Here is a 21128-nt window from a genome sequence, read left to right on the forward strand (position 1 = left end):
ATTTTGTATATTTTTTATGTTCATTTGTGATCTTTTGTGCCCTTGCAAGTGCATCTTCTACCCATATTTTTCCAAATATGATGCTAGAAAACCATACCTTTTTAAACCACAGGAACAACTGAGGCGACCCACGACACAGAAACAACACTCAGTGTTGAGTTGAGAAAGGCCCTGAACTTACGGGTAACAACAAATAATCTCGTGTCACACAGAAATATAAAATGTTCTTTAATGACATGAAAAGTGAGACATTTAATGTTTGTTTTTTTCTTCTGGCTAACGTTGCGGCCTTGCGTTAAAAAATAAAAGTGCTACTAAAAGGGTTGGAGATTTTTAAATGTAAACTCAGCTGCAGACAAAAAAAAAACAAAACAAAAAACAAAAGAACTTTGTTACAGAAAACAAAAAAATGAGAGAGATCAGTTGGGGGAAGAAGAAAATGACCCCTTTTTGATTCCTGTTTGGCAGGTATATGCAAGAATTGTCGTTGGCAGAGGTAGACAGCAATAATGTATATTTTACCTACACAAAAAAATATGGGTTAAGTCTCACATTAAAACACAGTAAAGAAAACCGCCCACAATGACTACAATCCAGTGGAGAAATGTCTTAAATGAGAGGTGGGCCTACACTGTATTATAACACTCAGTTTCAAAATAGTACAGCAATGTGTTGTATATTCTTACAAAACTATCAGCTATCTCTCCCTCTGACGTTGGCTTTGTTGTAAAAGCAGAGAATTTCGGCAAAGAGCCACTAACACTTATGAAGAATAAAATACTGCTTATCAGATTAAAGAGTTATAATCTGCTGATAAACAAATATGTACTTGAGTATAAATGTGAACTCAGTTCTGCTCTCAATACAGTATGAAAGATTTAGAAATGCAGCACGGTGAGAAGGTATTCACCCCCTTTGCACATTTCTTCTTCTGTTGCTTTTTTTTTTTATCACACTTAAATGTTTCAGATTAACAAATCTTAAGATGCACCAGAGATACCGTGAGTAAAATGCAAATGGCAGATTTCAAATGACGTGTTTCCGAAAAAAACAAAAACGCTGTCAAAAATGAAAGTCTTCGGGTTTGTTAAGAGGGCTGCACAGTGGCGCAGTTGGTAGAGCTGTTGCCTTGCAGCAAGAAGGTCCTGGGTTCGATTCCCGGCCCGGGGTCTTTCTGCATGGAGTTTGCATGTTCTCCCTGTGCATGCGTGGGTTCTCTCCGGGTTCTCCGGCTTCCTCCCACAGTCCAAAAACATGACTGTCAGGTTAATTGGTCTCTCTAAATTCTCCCTAGGTGTGAGTGTGCGTGTGTGTGTGTGTGTGTGTGTGTGTGTGTGTGTGTGTGTGTGTGAATGTTTGTTTGTCTTGTATGTCTTTGTGTTGCCCTGCGACAGACTGGCGACCTGTCCAGGGTGAACCCCGCCTCTCACCCGGGACGCAGCTGGAGATAGACACCAGCAACCCTCCCGACCCCATTAGGGAAGAAGGGTGTATAGAAAATGGATGGATGGACGGGTTCGTTAAGATACTAAGATAATAAGAGATGGGGCTTTGGCCTTGGAAACCTTCAAGGATAACATTTTTGCCATGATTCTTTCTTATGATTGAATGATGAACATTGCAATTAACTGAGGGAAGAGAGCCCTCAGTTAAGGGCTGAAGGAAACTCCCAATGCAGTTCTAGAGCAATTTTGGTAGACATGTTGAAAGTTCTCAATTGTTCAAAATTTCTGTTTGCGTGTTATGACTATCATGTCTTCAGACACGATTTCTTGTGATTTCCTAACATCTGGTAGTAGTAAAGTCACAATTAGGCATTTTACAAGAAAACATGGTTAATTATAGCTAATGCAGGTATAACAAGGGAAGCGGTTACAGTTTCAGTTGCATAGGAGCCAGTTAGTTTGGAGACGTTTTTCTCTAAGTAAATGAAATTGCCATTTGAAAACCGCATTTTGTTTTTACTCAGGCTATCCTTGCATGATATTAAAATTTGTTTCAATATCTAAAACATTTGTGTCCGACAAAAAGAAGCAAAATGGGCAGAAATCCATAAGGAGGCAAATACTTTTTCATGCCACTGTAGTTCATGTGGACTTCTCCTACTGACAAAGGTAAGGCGCCAAATTGCTCATAATTATCCAAACACAAATCAGCTTTGGCGTCCTATTTACGACTGGTAAAATTTAGAAATTTACAAGCAATAATACACCTTTTTTTTTTTTATCAGAATACCGTTGTCAAAAAAAATGGGGTGAGGCATAACCAAGGGTTTCGGTTATAAAAAAAAGTGAAGCACTTGACTCTGACATGTAAAATGCACACATATTCTTTACAGTGAAAGTCATGATTAATGTAATAAAACAGGCTTTAAGCAACTTCCAAGGTTGTGACTTTCTGTCATACGCTCTGCTAACACGGGCCATATCTTAGTCTTAATCGTAAGACACTCAAATGTGGCGTAGTGGATATTCACATTTCTTCTTCTGTTTTGAATAGTGTTGTGGAAAACATCCACAGTGAGAATTTTTCTTTTCTTTTCTTTTTTGTGTCTGCCGTCTCCTTCATGGTTCATTGGAGTCGCTTTATGCGCTCTGTTGCTCAATCCCAGCGCTACTTCCAAACAAGGCCACCAGCTGCTCCTCGTAATTAGCGATATTCCTCTTCATGATGTCCATGCAAGGGCCGAGGAGTCTCTCAAACGCTTTCACGTCCAGGACTTTGAGGGAAAAAAGACAGAAAGACAGCTTTTGATTTTTATGGGAGTTATAGAAAGTCATGTAGAACATTAAGTCTTTATATTGAGTACATTTCATTAAAGATTTTTTTATTGGGGTGAAGGCAAATTCAAGATGCTAATCAAGCACTGCCTATTTGGAGAAGGTGAAAAAATAAAGTTCATTTTGATGAATTACTCACAGAACACCTAGCAAAAATTCATGTTCCCTCAACTTATAATTGAACTTCAATAAATATTTTAGAAAAAAACCAATGCATGGTAGTGCCTTTGTTTAGTGGAAAAATAATGACCCGTGTTTTTTTTTATTCATACAAATACATCCTTTTCCCCTAACTAGAATCAGCGTGTTTAAAGTCAACTTTAAATTCAAATTCAAAAATACGTTGTACACTATTAAATAGACATAAAACGTGGCAGTGACCATTTGTCTTTGCTAGAGACAGAAAAAGTTGATCAGTTAATAAAAAAATAGTTGATGGATTTGGGTGGAAGTTCACTAAGCAACAGGACAAGGTCCCCCAAACCTTCAGCCACTGCAATGGTTTCTATCAAAGTCTAATTAGAACGGCCCAGTCAAAGTTCAGACCTAACTCTAGTTAATAATCTGCGGAAAGAATTGAAAATGGTTTCTCAGACAAGCTGGTGGAGACAAATCTCAACAGATCTGCAGTGAAAGGCGGTTCCCCAAATTATTCACTCAGGAGGGGAAAACATTTTTATGCCATGCGATGTTAGAAAAAAAATAAATAAAAATCAACTTCTACAAGTAACAATGGCTGCAGTCATCCATGTTTTTGGTGTCTGAGTGTTCTTAACAATATCTCCTGTCTTATCAGTAATTCTGCACACACAGTGTTAGGGGAGGAAAAAAAAAACATAGCAGAAGAGTGAGTATGAATGGCTGCCTCGACCCCTAATACAGTACATCAAAGAAGTGTACAAAATGTACCCAAGCATTTGACACTCCCCACAGCATATGCCGATGCAGCTCTGGGCTTGTTTGTGACAAGAGCCAACTCCCCAAAATACTGGCCCCTCGTGCACGTGGCAATATCGAGCTCCTCTTCCTCCTCCTCGTCTTTTTTTGTCTTGTGAGAAACAAAAAGCACAAGGATAAGAAAGCAGAACCGAAAACACGCTTCCAGCACACGCTTTGAGCTCGTGCTTCCAGTAGTCAGGTCGAAAAGCAAAGTGGACACGGAAATCATTTTTAAAGCGCCCAAAATTACCCGGCTTCTTTTCATGGTGATCCTAACTTGGCCACTCTCAACGATGTAAAAGGAATCCGCTAAATCACCCTGTTGCAACACAGCAATGCAGGCAAGCGGACTCAGACTTTGCAAGTGCAAAACAGAGGACAAAATCACTAAAAACACTCAACGCAGAGACGAATTACCTGAGCAATAATTTGCTGTGAGTCATTGTATACCCTGGTGGACAGCACATCTACTACCTTCATTCTCTCCGACACCTGAAAAGACATCAGGCTATCAGCACTTTCACTGTGAGTCCGTGGTGCCCTTTGTTTGACACTGTGGTGCAAAGCTGACCTCTAAAGATGTGAGTAGGGGTAGAGTTTCAATGAACGCTTCGTACATCTTCCTCTTCTTGGCGTTGTTCTTCACTATAATCCTCCGGAATGTAAGACGATCCTGAAACAAAGTTTGAAATAAAACAACTTTTTAAACACACCTATGAATATAGGTGTGTGTTGTTGTTTTTTTGTATTTAAAAATTACATTTTTTTATATATTTGTTAAAATTGCCACAATAACCTGACAGGAACAGATTTTAAAAAAATGTACTACTCTGGCTCCTACCAGGGATCCAGCTGCTAAATGTTGAAATACACTGCTCCCTGTCAGAAACAACCAATCAGAGCTAGGAGGAAGGTCATGTCAATCATGTTCGTGTGTGTGCTGCTCCCACTGTTCCCCCACTCAGCTTGCACCATTGTTGAAGCTCAAGACTGCCGGTGTGCTGCAACTGTGCTAGTGGTGGAGAAACAACCCGACGTTACAGGAAAACTAACAATTTCTTGCGTTCTCAGCACAGTTTGCTGTAGTGGGAGCAAACTGTAGTAGGAGCTGCAGCAGAGTGCAAGGGGGAGGAACCTGTAGGGCGTGCACCTTCAAGTATAAGTGAGTATAAATATTAGGCAGAAGGATGGAATATGTGAAAATGAAACTATGGCGATAAAGCATTGAAATAACTTGTAAAATAGGCATCAATTGTTGACCCACTGGCTAGCTTCAATATATCATTACGCTTCTTATTATTACAATTCCAGATTGTTCTGCTGCTTTTTCAGACACCAACTCTTATGAAACCACAATATACATTAGGTCTCAAAATGAGCTTGTGTTTTTTGTTCTTGTTGTTGTTGCTGCAACAAAAGCATTTATTCAAATGGTAAAGAGAAACGAGGCACTCAAACGTTCCTCCTTCTTGTGCCATCTGTCTGCAATACAGTAACAGTAGTTAAACATGGCAAATATTGCGCAAAGAATAAGGTGTCAACATAAAATAGATTGAACTACAGTGCAGAAAGTATCTTTAGCTGCAGAGGGCGCCCTCCTCTAGCCAAGACTCGCCATGACAGGCTCGAGATCCACACGCCTTAATAAAGAGGTAAGTACTTGCGCACGTCAGACGCCAAATAACATGTCCACTGTAATGTTCTGTTAGCTCAGAGACTCTCTGGCACCACTTGCTCATCCCCAGATAAAGCTGGCTGCATCGTGAAAAGAGGAGCTCCTGCTTGTTCACAGCTTAAGCTGCACACTCTAAGACTCTCAGGTCAGCAGAGGGTTCAGCGTCAACGTCCCTCGTCTCCCGTAGATGACATAACAGAGCTGGTAGCTGCTCTTTAAGGACACGAACCTTGCTGAGTCATGAATAAGTGGGATGTTTCTCTTCCGACCGAACCGTTGCACTGCTCATCCTGCCACAGGAAACTTTTTAGCGACAAAATCACATCCAAATTCTATTGAGTCATTTCTACAATTTCATTAGCTCTTAGTGAATATGTAAATTTATATCAAGCAGTGATATTATGCCCCTAGTCTGATTCTCACATCCACTGGATTTTATACAGATGAAAGCAGATATTAACATGTTGTAGGTTATGTGACTTCCTTCTCCCTGTCCTCTTTTGGACCGGCAACGTTTTTTCAGCTGAAAGCATGTGGATGGGCAAGACAGCCTACAAATGTCACTCGGGTCCAAACCGTTTTTGAATTTCGTGAAAGAGTACGCACAATGTTTGACCTAAGTAGAACTTTTTCTTTTTTTGAGAGGACGGGGGGAGATTTAGCAAACAGGAACTGTTTGGTTAATGCTAACTATAACCCATGCCAAAAGGTTTCTGGCTTCATTTCAAACAGTGTGAAAGAAACAAGAGATTGCGTCAGCTAATGCTTCAACTGTACATTATGTTACCCAGTCTTGACTGTGCCATTTCCATCTGTAGCACCACGCTGCATCACAGCCACAAACAACCTGGGTGTTTATTTCAACTGCGCCAGCAGACTGCACTTCGTATGTCATTAAAACCTGAGCAAGCAGCAGCCAGCTGTGCTCCTGCACGGGTGCCTAATGTTTTACTCACCAGGCACCAAAGGGCTCCAGGCGAGGTTGCAATTATGGTGGCCGCCCTAGGGGTGTTGTACATCAGCGCCAGTTCTCCAAAGCTGCCCTGGTTGTCATAGGAGCCCACCAGCTTCTCTGTGCCCTCAATCTTTACAAAGATGTTGAACGTCCCACTGACCGAAAGCAAAACCACGAAATAAACGATTAAAAAAAATATAGAAAGACACAATTAATAATTTAAAAGTAAGTGCGTGTAGCACCTTTCGATGACATAGAAGTTGTCCCCGTCGTCATCTTGATCAATGATGTGCTCTCCCTCTGTGCAGAACTTTTCAAACATGGCGTCCAAAACCTGAGACATCTGCTCCTGAGAAGGAGAGAAACAGAAAGCTGTTACAATTTCTTTGGGTTTGAAAAAAAAAAAAAAAAAAATCTATATTTCAACTTAAACCGCTGACCACTGGTTGAAATGACACAGGGAGGAAAAACAAGCAACGTAAATCTGCTGGACCAGGTCATGTACTCACTGGGTCTAAGTTCTTGAACAGCAGAATGTCCCTGCAGGCTTCCTGTAGTCTCTGCCTCTGCCCATCAGTTTTGGGGTGGGTAACCTGCGAGACAAAATGCATTCCATGTGGGACTGTCTTACAGTGGTCAATGATTACGTAAAGAAATCACATTCTTCACCAAAATGTCATCCGATTCTAAGAGAAATGATATATCTGTATGATTGCTGTGTGGACAGAAGTTTACCCTTGGCTCTTTATCTTCTTCATCTTCGTCAGGGTTGAACGCCTCTGCACACACTGTATTGCAGATAGAAACAAAGGAAAATACTGTCACATCTATGCTGTGCTTTTTCAATCTCAAAGTACATTTACTATATTACAAGTTGCATTTAGTCAGATTTGCACAAAACCCTGTGGACAGTAAAGACAAATAGCTTTGTTCCCTGTCCTGTTATCATGCCTCTGAATGCAGTACGGTAACTTTTAGAGGTATTCACAGCCCTTCAGTTTCTTCATATTTTGTCCCATTATACCCATAAGCATCATTGTTTTTTCGGGGGGCGGGGGGTTATTGGCACTTTATTTCACAGACCAACACAAAGAAGTGCATAATAATGAAGTGTAAGGGAAATTATGTATGATTTTCATAATTTTCTACAAACAGAAAGCTTGGCATACATCTGTCATAAGACAAATGAGTCAAATTTAATAGTGTCACCTTTGCAGACGTCTCTACACACTTTGCAAATCTAAAGACTAACTCTTATGTCCGTTTTTCTACGCAGAATATCTCACGTTGAATCGGATTAAATAGAGAGCATTTGTGGGCTAGGATGTTTGAGTCCTGTTGGATTTAGGTCTGGACTTTGGCTGGGCCATTTTAACACGTTAATACAAAGCCATTAAAAACAAAAAACAAAACAAAACTGAATGTTCCTGAAAAGCCCATTTATTTCTGGAACTTTACAACTGATTGAAACACATTATGTAGCTTAATTACAGATGGATGTTTGAAAGCCATTATTTCCATTAGTTATGACGATTTTTTAGCAAACAGGTAATGAAAAAATTGCATTTGAAATTAGGCCATTTCATAAGACCAATAGGAAAAAAAAACATTTAATACAGAAATGTGGGTGTAATAAAAAAAAAAAAAGTATATTTAATACCTGTGTTGAAGGTTGTTATTTTCAAGTTATTTTTAATCTGATAACGGGCTTCATCTGAATGCATATTCTGATTTATTGATTATGACTGTGTTTTGGCTTGTATTGTATCTCATTTGTTTAGTGTTGACCTGCTGGAAAGGGAGCCTCCAGCCCCACTCTCAAGTCTTCCTGTGTAGCTTCATGCGTCCCTTCATCACCTCTGATCTTCCTTGTCTTTAAGTCCTAAATATCCACACAGCATAATGCTGCCACCACCATGTTTCAAAGTCGAAATGGTGTGCTCAGGGTAATTTGAGATTACCTAAATTTCCTTCATTTTTTATTTTATTTTTTTCAACATTGAGGTTTGTGTTTGTCTCAAGTAAGATGTTCAAGGGATATGGAGACTTTTGCAAGGCATTGGGGCAAACTGTGCTATGTTTCAAACAGAACTAAACAGCAACATTGTGTTAAAACGTTTTTGTTAAACATTTTGTTAAAATGCTTTTTACAGTCCTGTAAGAAAACTTTCAGGATAAGGAATGAATGAAGTCATTTTTGCAGGTCTATTTGCACATGGTTTTCATTTCTATCTCCAACATTAGCCAATCCGAAATGCTCATGATTTAGCAAAAGTACTAGTGGAACGTTTCATATCAGCAAAACTGCAGCCTTCTTTCCACCAGAGCCACAACCTTTCCCCACTATTGTGAGCGAGAGATAATTATAAGCATCACTTGTCCTGATTTCCTCCCCCACGTCACTCACTGACATAATAAACCAGGTTCAAGACAGAGCAGCTTCGCAGCCTCTTACAAATCAACCTTATTGTAATAAGAGGGAGGCGATGACAAAAGACAACTGGCAAAAAAAAAAAAAAAGATTTTCAAATGACACAGACCAGAGCCACAGGATGTTAATAACTAACTTAAACAAGCGGCAAACTGTAACTCACCCGATGCTCTTCTGATGAATCTGTTTATCACTGGTGCTGTAAACAACGAAAAGCCACATGTTCAGTTTCATCATAAGCTGAATTGCTCTGAAAGCTATTATTGAAAAGAGGTTTAGGTGGCTGTGATTTCACAGCTAATACCCCCGCGGAGCCTAACTCATTAAGGGATCCATATTCATCGCGGTAAAACCTGAATGAGGACAGCTGCTTTGAAGTGGATTTAAGGTCTTTGAATACTTTCAATGAGAGGGGAAAAAAACAAAACGGAAAAACATTCAAATGTAACACAGTGTAAAAGTGCCAAGCAACTGGAAAATAGATCAGCATGAAATGTATATTAGGAAATCTCATCTATTGATAGCTTCCCAGTCATGCAGTGGACAGCGGAAGCTGGCTGAATGAACATCGAGCGTGACCCAAAAACTCGTCGATTTAACAAATGAACGTGGTGCACCTGCCCGTATGCAGGCGCTACAGCCGGTCAGTCGATTAAAGCTGCAACTAAATTGAGCTGTTGCTGCCCAAAATAGCAGATGTTTAAAATTACGATTGTTGATTTGAATTTTTTGGTGTACCATTGAAGATTTAGTGCAACAAGTGTAGTTAAGTAATTTTTTTGTTGCTTGAGCCTAACAACAAATTTACTGCAAACTATGTTTGTTTTTTTTGTTTGTTTGTTTTATAGTTGTGCCCCTTTTTGAATATCCATCATCTACTCTTGGTGCTACCTTCAAATACCAGAATCCCATAATTAAAGAAAGAAAAAAATAAACAACCTGGAAAAAGGAGCCAAAGCAAGTGCTTTGATTTAGTTTAGAAGTTTTAACATTGCAGCACAGCTAAAAGTCTTGAAATTCTACCATGGGGTCGGGTTTAGGTGTACCACCCAAAGTTTAAGTTGCATTTTGTTGGATGTTGAATTGTTTTTAGAATTTCCAGTTGAAAATGCAACAAGAATGTCCTGGGATAGTTGTTTGGGAAAGTTGGCGATATCAGTCATATCTCAAACCCCCAGGTAGAGTAAAATGTAATTAAAGCTTCAGGTAAAATATTTGTTAATGTCTTTGTGTTCCTAAAAAAAAAAAAAAACAAGCACTCTACAATCTCCATTTAAGAACATTTTCCTTGAGTTTGTGAATTGGATTGGATTAAGAGCAGAATACTGCCATTGACTTTTATGACTATGTCAGCACCAAACCAACGATCAAATTCCTCTTGTTTTCCGACTTGCAACTAGAATGCACTCAACTCAATTAGTATTCATCTCTCACTTCTGAGACAAATTGTAATAATTAATAATCCTCTTCATTTAGCACCTTCAACCAAACTTTTCTACAACCAAACTCGAGGAGGTTGGAAAAACTGTGCTTGGTGATTGGTGGTTTTATTTTCAAATGCAATAAATAAATTCAGCTTAGGGCCCTATTTGTGGTCGGACCGGCCCTGTTAAACCCCACCACTCGTTGTGATGCTGTCTCTGATGTGTTTTGCTGCTGCTTGCATCTCTGCATTGCCAGATGTTTGAAATACAATCACATTTCAGGACACAGAAAATGTCACCTTTAAAGCTAAGCGTAGCTTAGATCTCCTGTTTTTTCACACCCTCCTACCCCCCTTCTTATTGGCTAATGAGGTTAAATAGGCCTGGTGTTAAGTGGCCTGAAAATACTAAAGAGACCTTCCGAGGCAACAAAAAAATAAAATTAAAAATAGAAAGATCTCTTCGTTCTGCAGCTGTTGTTATCGAAATGCATTCTTAACCCAAATAAAAGCCTGATCCAGAGATGCAGAGCTGGACACGTTTAGCACGTCTCAGCCTCTCTGACCAAATATGGCAAATGACAGCGCGGTGGTGGATGCAAGGTGGCGAGCATCTCTGCGCCTTGTTTCTACAGTCTCCCAGCCGTGCACTCCACCGTGCATGCATATGTCTCGACATGCACATACGCGCCGTGTCAAAAAACACATCGGCTTACCTATGAATTCCTCGTCGTCGTCGTCGTCGTCCTCCTCCTCCCCGTTCTCCGAATCGATCTGCATGGCCTCGTCAATGAAATTGACCGCTTTCCCAGATCGCGGGGCCGAATTTTGGTCATTGCCAAAGGCGGCCTCTTTGGTCTCGCTGTCCTTCAGCCGGGTGAAGTACTGTAACGCAAACTCGAGCAGATCCCTGGGCTGATTCCTCAACACTTCCACGGTAAAGCTCTGTAACAGCTCCGTCAGTCCCTCAGGAATTTCTATACTCATTCCTGTTTTCAGTCTTTGGATGTGGACAAAACCGGTTTGCTGCGAATTCTACAAAATATCACACACACAAAAACAAGACAAAAACAGCTCCCCCCCTCCTCCAGATGGAAATAAGGATAACCGGTGTATAGTCTGGCCACCCCCCAAGACAGTCAGTCAGTCAGTCAGCAAGCCGTCCACAGCGGATCCTCTCTTTTTCTTGAATGAAAATGGCTGTGGATTTTTGGTCCAAGCATCTTCTGCTGCTTCTGGCAATAGGAAACCCACGCATGTGACCCAGGAATCCATGGTAACCACCTATCCAGGGATTGCGTACATGAGCAGCAGCGGCGCAGAAACTGCAGTCAGTCGCAAAATACAAATTATGGGAAAGAGAAGCCGACGTGTTGTCAGACATGGATTTTCACTGGAGGAGGTCAGATCCTGCCGGCAGAACTAGACATCACATCATGCTCACGTTCTTATTTATTTTGTGTGTGTGTGTGTGTGTGTGTGTGTGTGTGTGTGTGTGTGTGTGTGTGTGTGTGTGTGTGTGTGTGTGTGTGTGTGTGTGTGTGTGTGTGTGCGTGTGTGGGTGTGTGTGTGTGTCTTTACATCGGTAATTAAGCTGTTATGTTGATTTTAAATATTGTGCATTTGATAATATGGGAGTTGATAAAATGCATCAGTGCTCAAATTTACTGTTTTTCTATTTTGTTTACTTTTATGCCAAAATCTTGTTATTTTAGGTTGAGATTATGAAACCACACCCTCAAAGAATGTGAGGAAAATAAAAGTAAATCGGATTGAAGTTTGAAGTAGTTGTAGGTTTTGTCTAATCCGTGCAGAGTGAAATTATACTACTTGTCCGCGCCACCCACATCAGAAAAGTGCTCCTTAACTTCGATCTTTATGATGGATATGAGAACTGTTCTTATCAGAAATGGGTAGATGGATTTAACCCGGTTGGTTTCTGTGAGAGGACCAAATGCTGTCCATGAAGTAAAGCGGAAACTATTTCAACAAAACTCTACCAAGGAGAAAGGTCTGTTATGCAGCTGGAAAGAATAAAACAATAAAAGCAACTAGTGTGCAGGAGGATTAACACAAAATTTTAAATTAGCATGTTGTCCCTAGATGCTAATTATGTAGAAAATAATCTCGTTATGAAGCCATAGTGCCAGACAGTTTGGGAACTATCTCTGGAATCACAGGGGATGAAAAGCAATGACTCTACTGCAGAAGTGATTAGGACATAGTGACTCTGTGGCAGACACTATATACCAACAACGACTTTTATCATAGAGCAAAAAGCCTGAAACTAGCTAATAAAAGCACTTTAAGAATCCATTGATTTTAGAGCTTTGATACAGCAAATTAAAATCTGAGGTATGCACAAATCACACACACACAACACAAATTCTGACTTGAACGTGGCACTTTCTCAGAGTTCAAAAGTAGCACAAATGTCCTGGCTTTTTAAGTCACTGGGTTATGAGGTGTGTATTCCATTACAAATGAAGTACAACAAGTACTATCAGAAAGCTTTTAGTAATATAAGGTGAAGCTGTGACAGTACAGCTAATATTACAAGTATCAGTTTGTTTTATAAGTGTACCTAGGGTTTCCTCTACCCCAGGCTTTACTGGATGCCCCTCCCCTTCTTTGCCCTATATCTGTCGTCTTTTATGTAGAAGGCAAGATATTTTCTCACTCTGATGAAGATTTTCAATTGTTTCTGTTCGTCTGCCTGTTAACTTTTTGATGTTTTATTGAAGCTGCTCTGTGTCTCTTTTCTATATATTATATTTACCAAATATCATAGTACACTTATTAAACTAGCTGTGAAAACGCAGAACAAATTTAGGAATTTTTGATATATATTGAAACTGATCAGGACTAAACATAATTATTAAGACTGGCTAAATAAATGTGCATTTATGTAAGTGAAATCATTTTTAAAAAGACAAAATATCTCAAGTATTAAAATCTAGATGTAAACTATACCACATTCAACAAAAGATATTTCAGTGGGAAAGTGTACTAGACCCTGTGTAATATACATGTACAACCCTGCTGATGTACAGTAATTTGAGTCAACTAGTTTCTGACATGACCCCATCCGGGTTATACCGCCATCTGCAGGACGTAATATTATACTACAAAGTCTAAGGACAGTTTGTGTTTCCCTCCACAGAGACGATGACGTCTACAGGGTGTGAGAAATCGTTAATAGTTTCCTAAATAATAAAAATATGACAAAGAGGCTGCCAATTTTAATCAAACCCCTTTAAAATATACTGAAGGTGAATGCTATGGTGTCAAGCTTGTCACTGTATTAGAGCAGTATGTAATTTCCAGCCACGTTGTGCTATAAAATGGCACTGCCAAGTTAAGTAACCGTGCATGTTACCTTCATTTGCTGTAAAAATACTATATATCAAATATGACTTAAAAGAAATTTGACTGTGTAATTTAATGCCTTGAAATTGGGCCTCTGTCTCTCCAAGTCCTGTTCTTTCATCCATAAGCAGACGGTTCTTTCTACTGTACCCAAACTTGTCATTTGTCATATTCTGAACTGTTGACATCTACCCCATTTGTTTCACAAGCTGTACGCTGTGAAACAGCGGAAATATTTTAAAATTGACCTTCTGTAAAAATACTAGAATTGGCATATAAATTGCCATTTTAAACCAGATATTAAAGTACTCTGAACTTAGCTATTCACCTATAACTTTTACTTCAGTAAGAGTAATACTTTTAATACTTTAGCAGTTCTAACCATCTCTGCACCAAATATTTGCAGCATGCTTTAAAACTACAGTCCTCCGATTTCTCTTTAGTTCAATAATTGTAGCATCTCTAATCCAACCAAGGCAGTTTTGGCATATCTAAAGATTGCAGAAGGGATTTCATGAAAATGCCATACCGAGTCACATTTGGACATCTTTTATGCAAAATGGTTTGGTAGTACTTTTCCACATGGTTTCACTTCTGCATCGAAAACACATTTTTTAATTATGTTTTCCAAAACAAAGCAGACCATTAGATTTTTGTGGTAACATTTATTTGATCAATAGACGGAATTGCATCTTTCCATAAACAGTTCAGTTAAATATTAACAAATTTACAGTCATGAGGAATGTAAAAAAAAAAAAAAAAAGAAAAAAAGAAAAAGAAAAAAAACAAAAGACACAAAAACCCAAACAATGGTCTTCTTAAAAAAAACCCATCCCCAGGACCCCACTCAGGATAACATTAAACACAACACCAATGGAACAAGAACTCCACTTTCCAGTTCCATTGTCACATCATCCTTTTCAGTGCTTCACAGTTCATCCTTTAGCTCTGCCTGCAGGGTAAAACACAGAAATGTGAAATCTTTGGCATTCAGAGTCATGAGAACATATTAAGGATGTGAAACAACGCAAAGAAGCCTCACCGTTTCGTCATCATCATCATCTATAACTTCTTCATCTTTATCTTCAGACTCTTCCTCTGCTGGCTCCTCTGGCTCTTCCTCAGGTTCTTCTTCAACCTATGGAAAAGACGCCATTTTTAATGGGCACTTTAACAGTCAAGTCATTAAATTATTAATGCATGGGAGTCAAGATTTGATTAAGAGCCAGCGAACGTGCCTGTTCGTCCAGAGGAACATTCATGCTGAGCCGGAGCATGCGCTCTATTCTGTCGCCGTAAGCTTTTGTGTCGGCCAGCTGGTATCCTGAGCGCAGAGTTGCCGTCTCAAACAGAACCACTGCGAGATCTGATGCGGTCTGGTCCTCAGCATCAGCCTGAAAGTCAAAGAAACAAAAAGTAGTCGGACGTGGCGTCATATTTTCGTCAAAACTGTTTAACACATTCAACAATGCATCAGTAAGAAGGGTAGCTAGAAGCTTACATTGACTCTGTTGAGCATCTGCTTGACAAGGGGATGCTTTGGGTTGATCTCTAGTGTTTTCTTCTGGCTGGCATAATAACTGAGGAACAGACGACAATACAGGTGAGCTTCAAGTGGCAGTAAGACAGGTTTACAGGCACTTGTACATAATTAAAACAGCTGAAAAGTTTAAATAGAAATTACACAACAAATAGATTATAATGTTTTGTCAGGGAATTAGGTTGAGGTTAGACCGTGTTCACTGGGCCTTTAGGAACCAACTCCAGCTTAAGTCCATACCATCTCAATCTCAAGTATCCTTCCACTAAATGAATTAATGAGATTTCAATTGAATAACTGAAAAGCGTTTGACGTCCTGGCATTTTCTGACATGCAGCTGTGTTGACACTCACTTTGTGGAAATGTCTTTTCCCGTCTGGTAAGCCTGAGCCTTCATGATCCTCTCCATGTTTCCTGACCAGCCGTACTGACTGGCAACCAGAGCGCAGGGCGAGTTGGTCAACCTCTGAGAGAGAACGGCCTTTTCGATCTGTTGAGAAAAGAGGCAAATATTTTGATTATGCGACATTAAAAACGAGCCAGATCCATGATTTCTGTCGGTGTGTGAAGTAACTACAACACCACAGCAAATTTCCAACCTTGTCCTTCAGGGCCTTGTCCTTGAGCCAAGTAGTGAGAGGCTCAAATTCCTTCTCCAGGGTCTCCCTCTTCTCCTTGGCCTTCTCACTTTCCTCAAACTTGACACCCTCTTTGGCCACATTCTGGAAGCGTTTTCCGTCAAACTCTGGCAGCGCCTGAATGCAGTACTCGTCCACAGGCTCCGTCAGGTAAATGACCTCGTAGCCCTTCTTCAGCAGCCTCTCAACGAAGGGAGAAGACTCCGCCTGTCAAGACACCACAGATTATTTCAGTGAGTTTTCTAACACTTCAACACTCTTCAATCCACCACTCCATACTATCGTTACTTACCTCCTTCCTGCTGGTCCCTGCCATGAAGTAGATCTTGTCCTGCTTCTCCTTCATGCGCTCCACATACTGCTCCAGGCTGGACAGGACGGTGTCGCTGTTGGACGTCTGGAATCGGAGCAGTTTGGCCAGACGGGTTCTGTTGGAGTGGTCCTCGATGACGCCCAGTTTGACATTGGTTCCAAACTCCTTCCAGAATTTTTCGTTGTACTGATCATCTGCAATCTTCTTGATCATGTCCAAAGTCTTACGGACCAACTTCTTGCGGATGACCTATGGAGTCAGGAGAAATTGTTTTTTAACCAAACTTCTTTCGCCTTTTCATTCAAGGACTGTAGAGACTCCAAAGGACTTTGAGATTACCTTGAGCAGTTTGTGCTGCTGCAGAGTTTCTCTAGACACATTCAGAGGAAGGTCATCAGAGTCAACCTGGCAAAGGAGACCACACTTAGTCTCAGAGGAAGAGATGGTAAAGAAAATCATATAAACCAACCAGCCATCAGCAACTCACCACTCCCTTGATGAAGTTCAGGTATTTGGGCATCATGTCGTTGAAGTCGTCTGTGATGAAAACTCTCCTGACAAACAGCTGTGCGACAAAGTTTTGACATGAAGCTCAAACTCCTGGATACGTTTTCTCTCCCTCGTTTGTTGACACTAAACTCTGCTTTGTTCACAAACCTTGATGTAGTCGTTCTTCTTTGAGCCATACTCGTCAAAGAGGCCACGTGGAGCCGACGTGGGGATGAACAGGATGGACTTGAAGGTAACTTCACCTTCAGCAGTGAAGTGGATGTGAGCCAGGGGGTCGTCACTGTCCTGGTGGGGAGAAAAACGAGACTGGAATTTAACCAGGTCTTTATATTTTTCAGACAAGTGTGAAGCCTTTTTTATATAGACCGTTCATACCTTCGAGAAGGTCTTGTAGAAGGCCTTGTATTCGTCCTCTTCAACCTCCTTGGCCGGTCTCTGCCAGATTGGCTTGATGTCATTCATCAGTTCCCAGTCCCAAACCGTCTTCTCAACCTACCATGTGAATGATGGTTTAAGAAATGATACAATACTGACTTTTGGTACCAACCAATCCACCATGGCACAGAAAGATTAGATCAGCAGGTGAGGAAAAGTAAGAAAAAAACTGGTTCTGGTTGGAAACTAAATATCCACTTAAGTGCTAGCAGTTTGCATGTACAGTTCTCTTTAGTGTTGGGATGTGAAAAAAAATGTCAAGGAAGTCCAAAAGGTTGGAAACCTCTTGTAAAAAAACAAAACCCCAAAACAAAAACAAATGATAGGACAAAACAGCTGTTTATATTAAGGAAAAATTTAGCAGCCAACAGTCAATTGGAGTCTTTTACCAATCAAGTTGAACATGTATCACTTATTTTTAAGTGGACTTTGTAGAGAAAAAAAAAAAAACTTTTAATAAGTTGATTATTAGAGTTTCAGATGAGCAAAGCGAGAACACTTCTAATACGGAGTAAACTTCTCTAACTTTGCGGTGTTTTAGGGGAGAAAACACTCTAGAAGTACAGATTAAATAAACTATAAGATTAACTCAACTTTAAGTTCTTACCTTCTTAGTCTTTGGCTTGTCTTTATCCTCCTCCTCTTCCTCTACTTCAGCCTCATCTTCAGAAGCCTCCTTCTCTGGTTCCTCTGCCTCAGCGTCATCGTCGATGGGCTCTTCAACCGTCTCAGTCTTACATGTACACAACAAAAAAAAAAACATTTGCTCTGCTCTATATTCTACACCAACTTTATAATAGCAGAAGTTAGTGTTAGAATTAAATAATCACCTTGCTAGCCCAAACGTAGATGGGAAAGTTGATGAACTGGGAGTATTTCTTCACAAGATTCTTGATGGTTTCTAGTTCAAGGAAGTCTGAGGCCTCCTCCTTCAGGACCAGTCTGAGTTTGAAAATAAATAAATAAGAGGCGAAACACTCATGTTCAAGGGCTAGTGCAGAATGAGAACTGAAGTAGTGACTATACAACTAATCAAATGTTTACAGAGTTATTCAGACATAATACTCAATAAACGTACGTAATGGTGGTTCCCCTTCCTAGTGTGTCCTCACGGGGGTCCTCGATGACCGAGAACTGGTTGGAGTCCGACTCCCAGATGTGCTGGGTGTCGTTGTTGTGCTTGGATGTCACAATGACCTTGTCAGCAACAAGGAAAGCAGAATAGAAACCCACTCCGAACTGGCCAATCAGCTCGGACGTAGACTGCCCCTCAGTCTGCATCTCCGTCATCTTGTTGAGGAACTCGCTGGTGCCCGACTTGGCGATTGTGCCCAAGTTTCTCACCAACTCGTCTTTGGTCATTCCGATACCGGTGTCAGTGATGTGGAGCATGTTCTTCTCCTTATCAGACTGCGACCGAGAATAGAGACAGACATGTCACGGGTTTAATTGTTTACAGTGCGTCAGTTCTGATACTAAAGCAAAGATGCTTAGGTAGGAGCATTTTCCTGCTTCAATCTGGGGGGAGAAATGTACAAAATTCACTCCTGCACTTTCCAACCCATCACATTTGAGGAGACTGAATTGAACATTTTAGCAATATTAAACATCTTTAAAATATATCTCACTGCTTACTTTAATTTTGATGGTGAGCTCTTCATTTGCTGCCATCGCTGATTCGTCAGTAAGCGACAACAGCCGGATCTTATCCAGAGCATCTGAGGCATTAGAGATCAACTCCCTGAGGAAGATCTGAAAGACATGAACAGGTGAGCATCCCCAGACAGTAACACAAACAGGGTTTCCTCTACCCTCTCCCACCCCCCCACTAACCTCCTTGTTCTTGTAGAGAGAGTTGATAATGAGCTTCATCATACGATTGACTTCTGCCTGAAAAGCATGTTTTTCAGACTTTTCCCTGAGTTCCTTAATCTGAGAAGCGTTCAAACCATCCAGCTGGATAGCCTCCTCCTCCCTGAAGGAAGACAAATACAGAAACGCAAGTGAAACAAAACAGATTTAAAACGTCCATAAACAGAAAGCAATTGGACTCCTTGTTTAGAGTTGCTTGTGATGGTCATGTTCTCCAGAACTGAGAATCTACAGCAGTAGCTTAAAGCAAGAGGACACTTTCACTGCTCACATGTCTGCCCTGATGATCCATGTACTCAAGCTTGGGGGAGCTGACCTTGAATTTGGGTGATTGTCAGTGTGACCAAAAAAACAACAACATTTGTGTCAGCTTTGGATTTGCAGTAATTCAGAAAAATGAGCAAAGCTGTTGCTGAAAGTCACAATATTCTGTGACAAAGAAGAGATATTGTGTTTATTTTTTGGACACTTCTGCTTAGATTATAAGATTCTCATACACTAAATACATAAGTCCCATTTAAACAATTTTATTGTATACTTCCCATCTAGCTACAAGAGCTGTATTGGCAGTTAAAACCTTTTACCATGGCAGTAATGTTTCTTAATGGCCATGCAAGACATTTTCTGCAACTCTAAGACAAGTACCACAAAACACTGAAATACAAATACTTGAATCAATGACTGTAAGACCAAACTGCCCATAGCTGATTTCCAAATACTTTTTAGTGATGATGTTCTAAACATCAATAGTGGAAACAACAAATTTGAACTTATTCTGAAGGCCCATTTTTAATTTCTTCAGTAAATAAGCTGCACCTACCTCTGCACCACCTCATCATCTGTTCTGGAGCCATCTCTGCTCTTTCCCAGGTCGTCTTCAACTGTGCCATCCACATCCACTTCATCCTCAGCCCTTACAGCAGCTGCCACGGAACAGATATAGTAACATTTTTGTCACACATGTCGTACCATACCTCTGCGTCGGTTGTAACGGTTGACACTGATCATTTAAAATACAAAATTAGCTTGAAAGTCCGATTGACTGCGATAGAATGGATATCTTTCTGTAAAATGAATTGTGTTGCCAATAGAAACTTCTAGAAAAACCGTAACGAATCACAATAGTGTTTATTGTGACACTCAAATAAAAATTAAACCATATCTGCCCTAGGATTTCCCCGTCTCCATAGCAGCCAACGTGCGGCTTCATTCCCATAACCAGAAACTTCTGGAAAGGCAACAAGGAATAAGCCGTTTTGAAGGTTTAATACTCATATTTATGCATAAAGAAAATAATAGAGTTGTTATGAATGAACACGAGGTGGAAAAGCACAGAGACAAGTTTTCATTAGCCTTGCTGTAGCTAAAGTAGCTAAAAAAAATTATGAACAGCAAGTGAGCCACAATGACAAAATAAAAAAACTAACTTCCCACTACTCACCGAAGGCTAGGAGTGTGAAAAGCAGCCCTACTACCCAAACTCGTTTCATTTCGAAATAAAGCTCTACCGATGCCGTGAGTGCTCAGCTCCTGAGACAAAAGGCAGGAGAAACAGCGCAGGAAGATCTGTCTTTACAGCAGTTACCGTGCGGCTACTTCTTCGACTGAGTGAGCGTGCCCAGTCCGTTAAACCCACCACCGTCGACCAATGGCTGCGCACCACGCACAACATTGGACCAATCACTGCCAAGCATATGGCACATGCGGTCCAATCAGATCCCTCAACATAAGTCGATGACCGAAAATCGTGGCTAGACACCATTGGCCAAGAGTGAATATTCAGCACATCACTATCTAAAATTAAGGTTGTATTTTACATGAAAATCTACTTTAGTTAAAGATTGATTTGTTGAACAATATCATAGTGAAAAAATGCAGCTTGATGACACGGAATAAAAACGATGTCTCTTTTTTGTTTATGCTTAACTGCCAATATCATTGCATTACATTGTATATTTATATGTGTGTGTGTGTGTGTGTGTGTGCGTGCGTGTGTGTGTGTGTGTGTGTGTGTGTGTGTGCGTGTGTGTGTGTGTGTGTGTGTGTGAATTATAATGCCATAATTAGGTGATAGCAGATATGCAAATATGAAAGATGAATATGTCTTCTTTATAAAGGTGGCAGCTTATTTGATCTGTACTAAATGTGAATCTCCAAGGATTGGGTTGCTTGTTCAATAAAGTTTAGTGGTGCTCAGCGACAGACATAAACTTATCCGGGATTTGGCTCTGGGCTCTACATTTTTGGT

The 21128-nt window shown here is 40.3% G+C and overlaps 1 protein-coding gene across 1 annotated transcript; it reads right to left on the reverse strand.

Moving 5' to 3' along the window:
* Window positions 1-1513: 1513 nt before the first annotated feature.
* On the reverse strand, window positions 1514-20510 carry hsp90b1 (heat shock protein 90, beta (grp94), member 1). Its single transcript, XM_044124094.1, has 28 exons — window positions 20322-20510; window positions 19701-19803; window positions 18842-18983; window positions 18644-18760; window positions 18087-18418; window positions 17839-17950; window positions 17616-17741; window positions 16949-17065; window positions 16721-16858; window positions 16551-16628; window positions 16403-16468; window positions 16043-16312; window positions 15712-15957; window positions 15466-15602; window positions 15074-15152; window positions 14807-14966; window positions 14615-14682; window positions 10920-11229; window positions 8944-8979; window positions 7085-7137; window positions 6859-6942; window positions 6592-6698; window positions 6351-6504; window positions 4291-4392; window positions 4137-4211; window positions 3970-4038; window positions 3690-3828; window positions 1514-2719 (listed from the first exon to the last, which is right to left on the reverse strand). The coding sequence occupies exons 1-28, from the start codon at window positions 20368-20370 to the stop codon at window positions 2586-2588; spliced, it is 3603 nt and encodes a 1200-aa protein (XP_043980029.1). The 5' UTR covers window positions 20371-20510; the 3' UTR covers window positions 1514-2585.
* Between the last annotated feature and the right edge of the window lie 618 nt (window positions 20511-21128).

The sequence above is a fragment of the Gambusia affinis genome, linkage group LG08, assembly GCF_019740435.1.
Source record: "Gambusia affinis linkage group LG08, SWU_Gaff_1.0, whole genome shotgun sequence".
NCBI classification, from domain to species: Eukaryota; Metazoa; Chordata; class Actinopteri; order Cyprinodontiformes; family Poeciliidae; genus Gambusia; species Gambusia affinis.

Coding starts and splice junctions, on each gene's coding strand:
- hsp90b1 (XM_044124094.1), bottom strand. CDS start 20,370: ATGAAACGAGTTTGGGTAGTAGGGCTGCTTTTCACACTCCTAGCCTTC. Junction 18,761..18,841: donor CTCTCTACAAGAACAAGGAG/GTTAGTGGGGGG, acceptor CATGTCTTTCAG/ATCTTCCTCAGGGAGTTGAT. Junction 16,469..16,550: donor TGAACTTCATCAAGGGAGTG/GTGAGTTGCTGA, acceptor CTCCTTTGCCAG/GTTGACTCTGATGACCTTCC.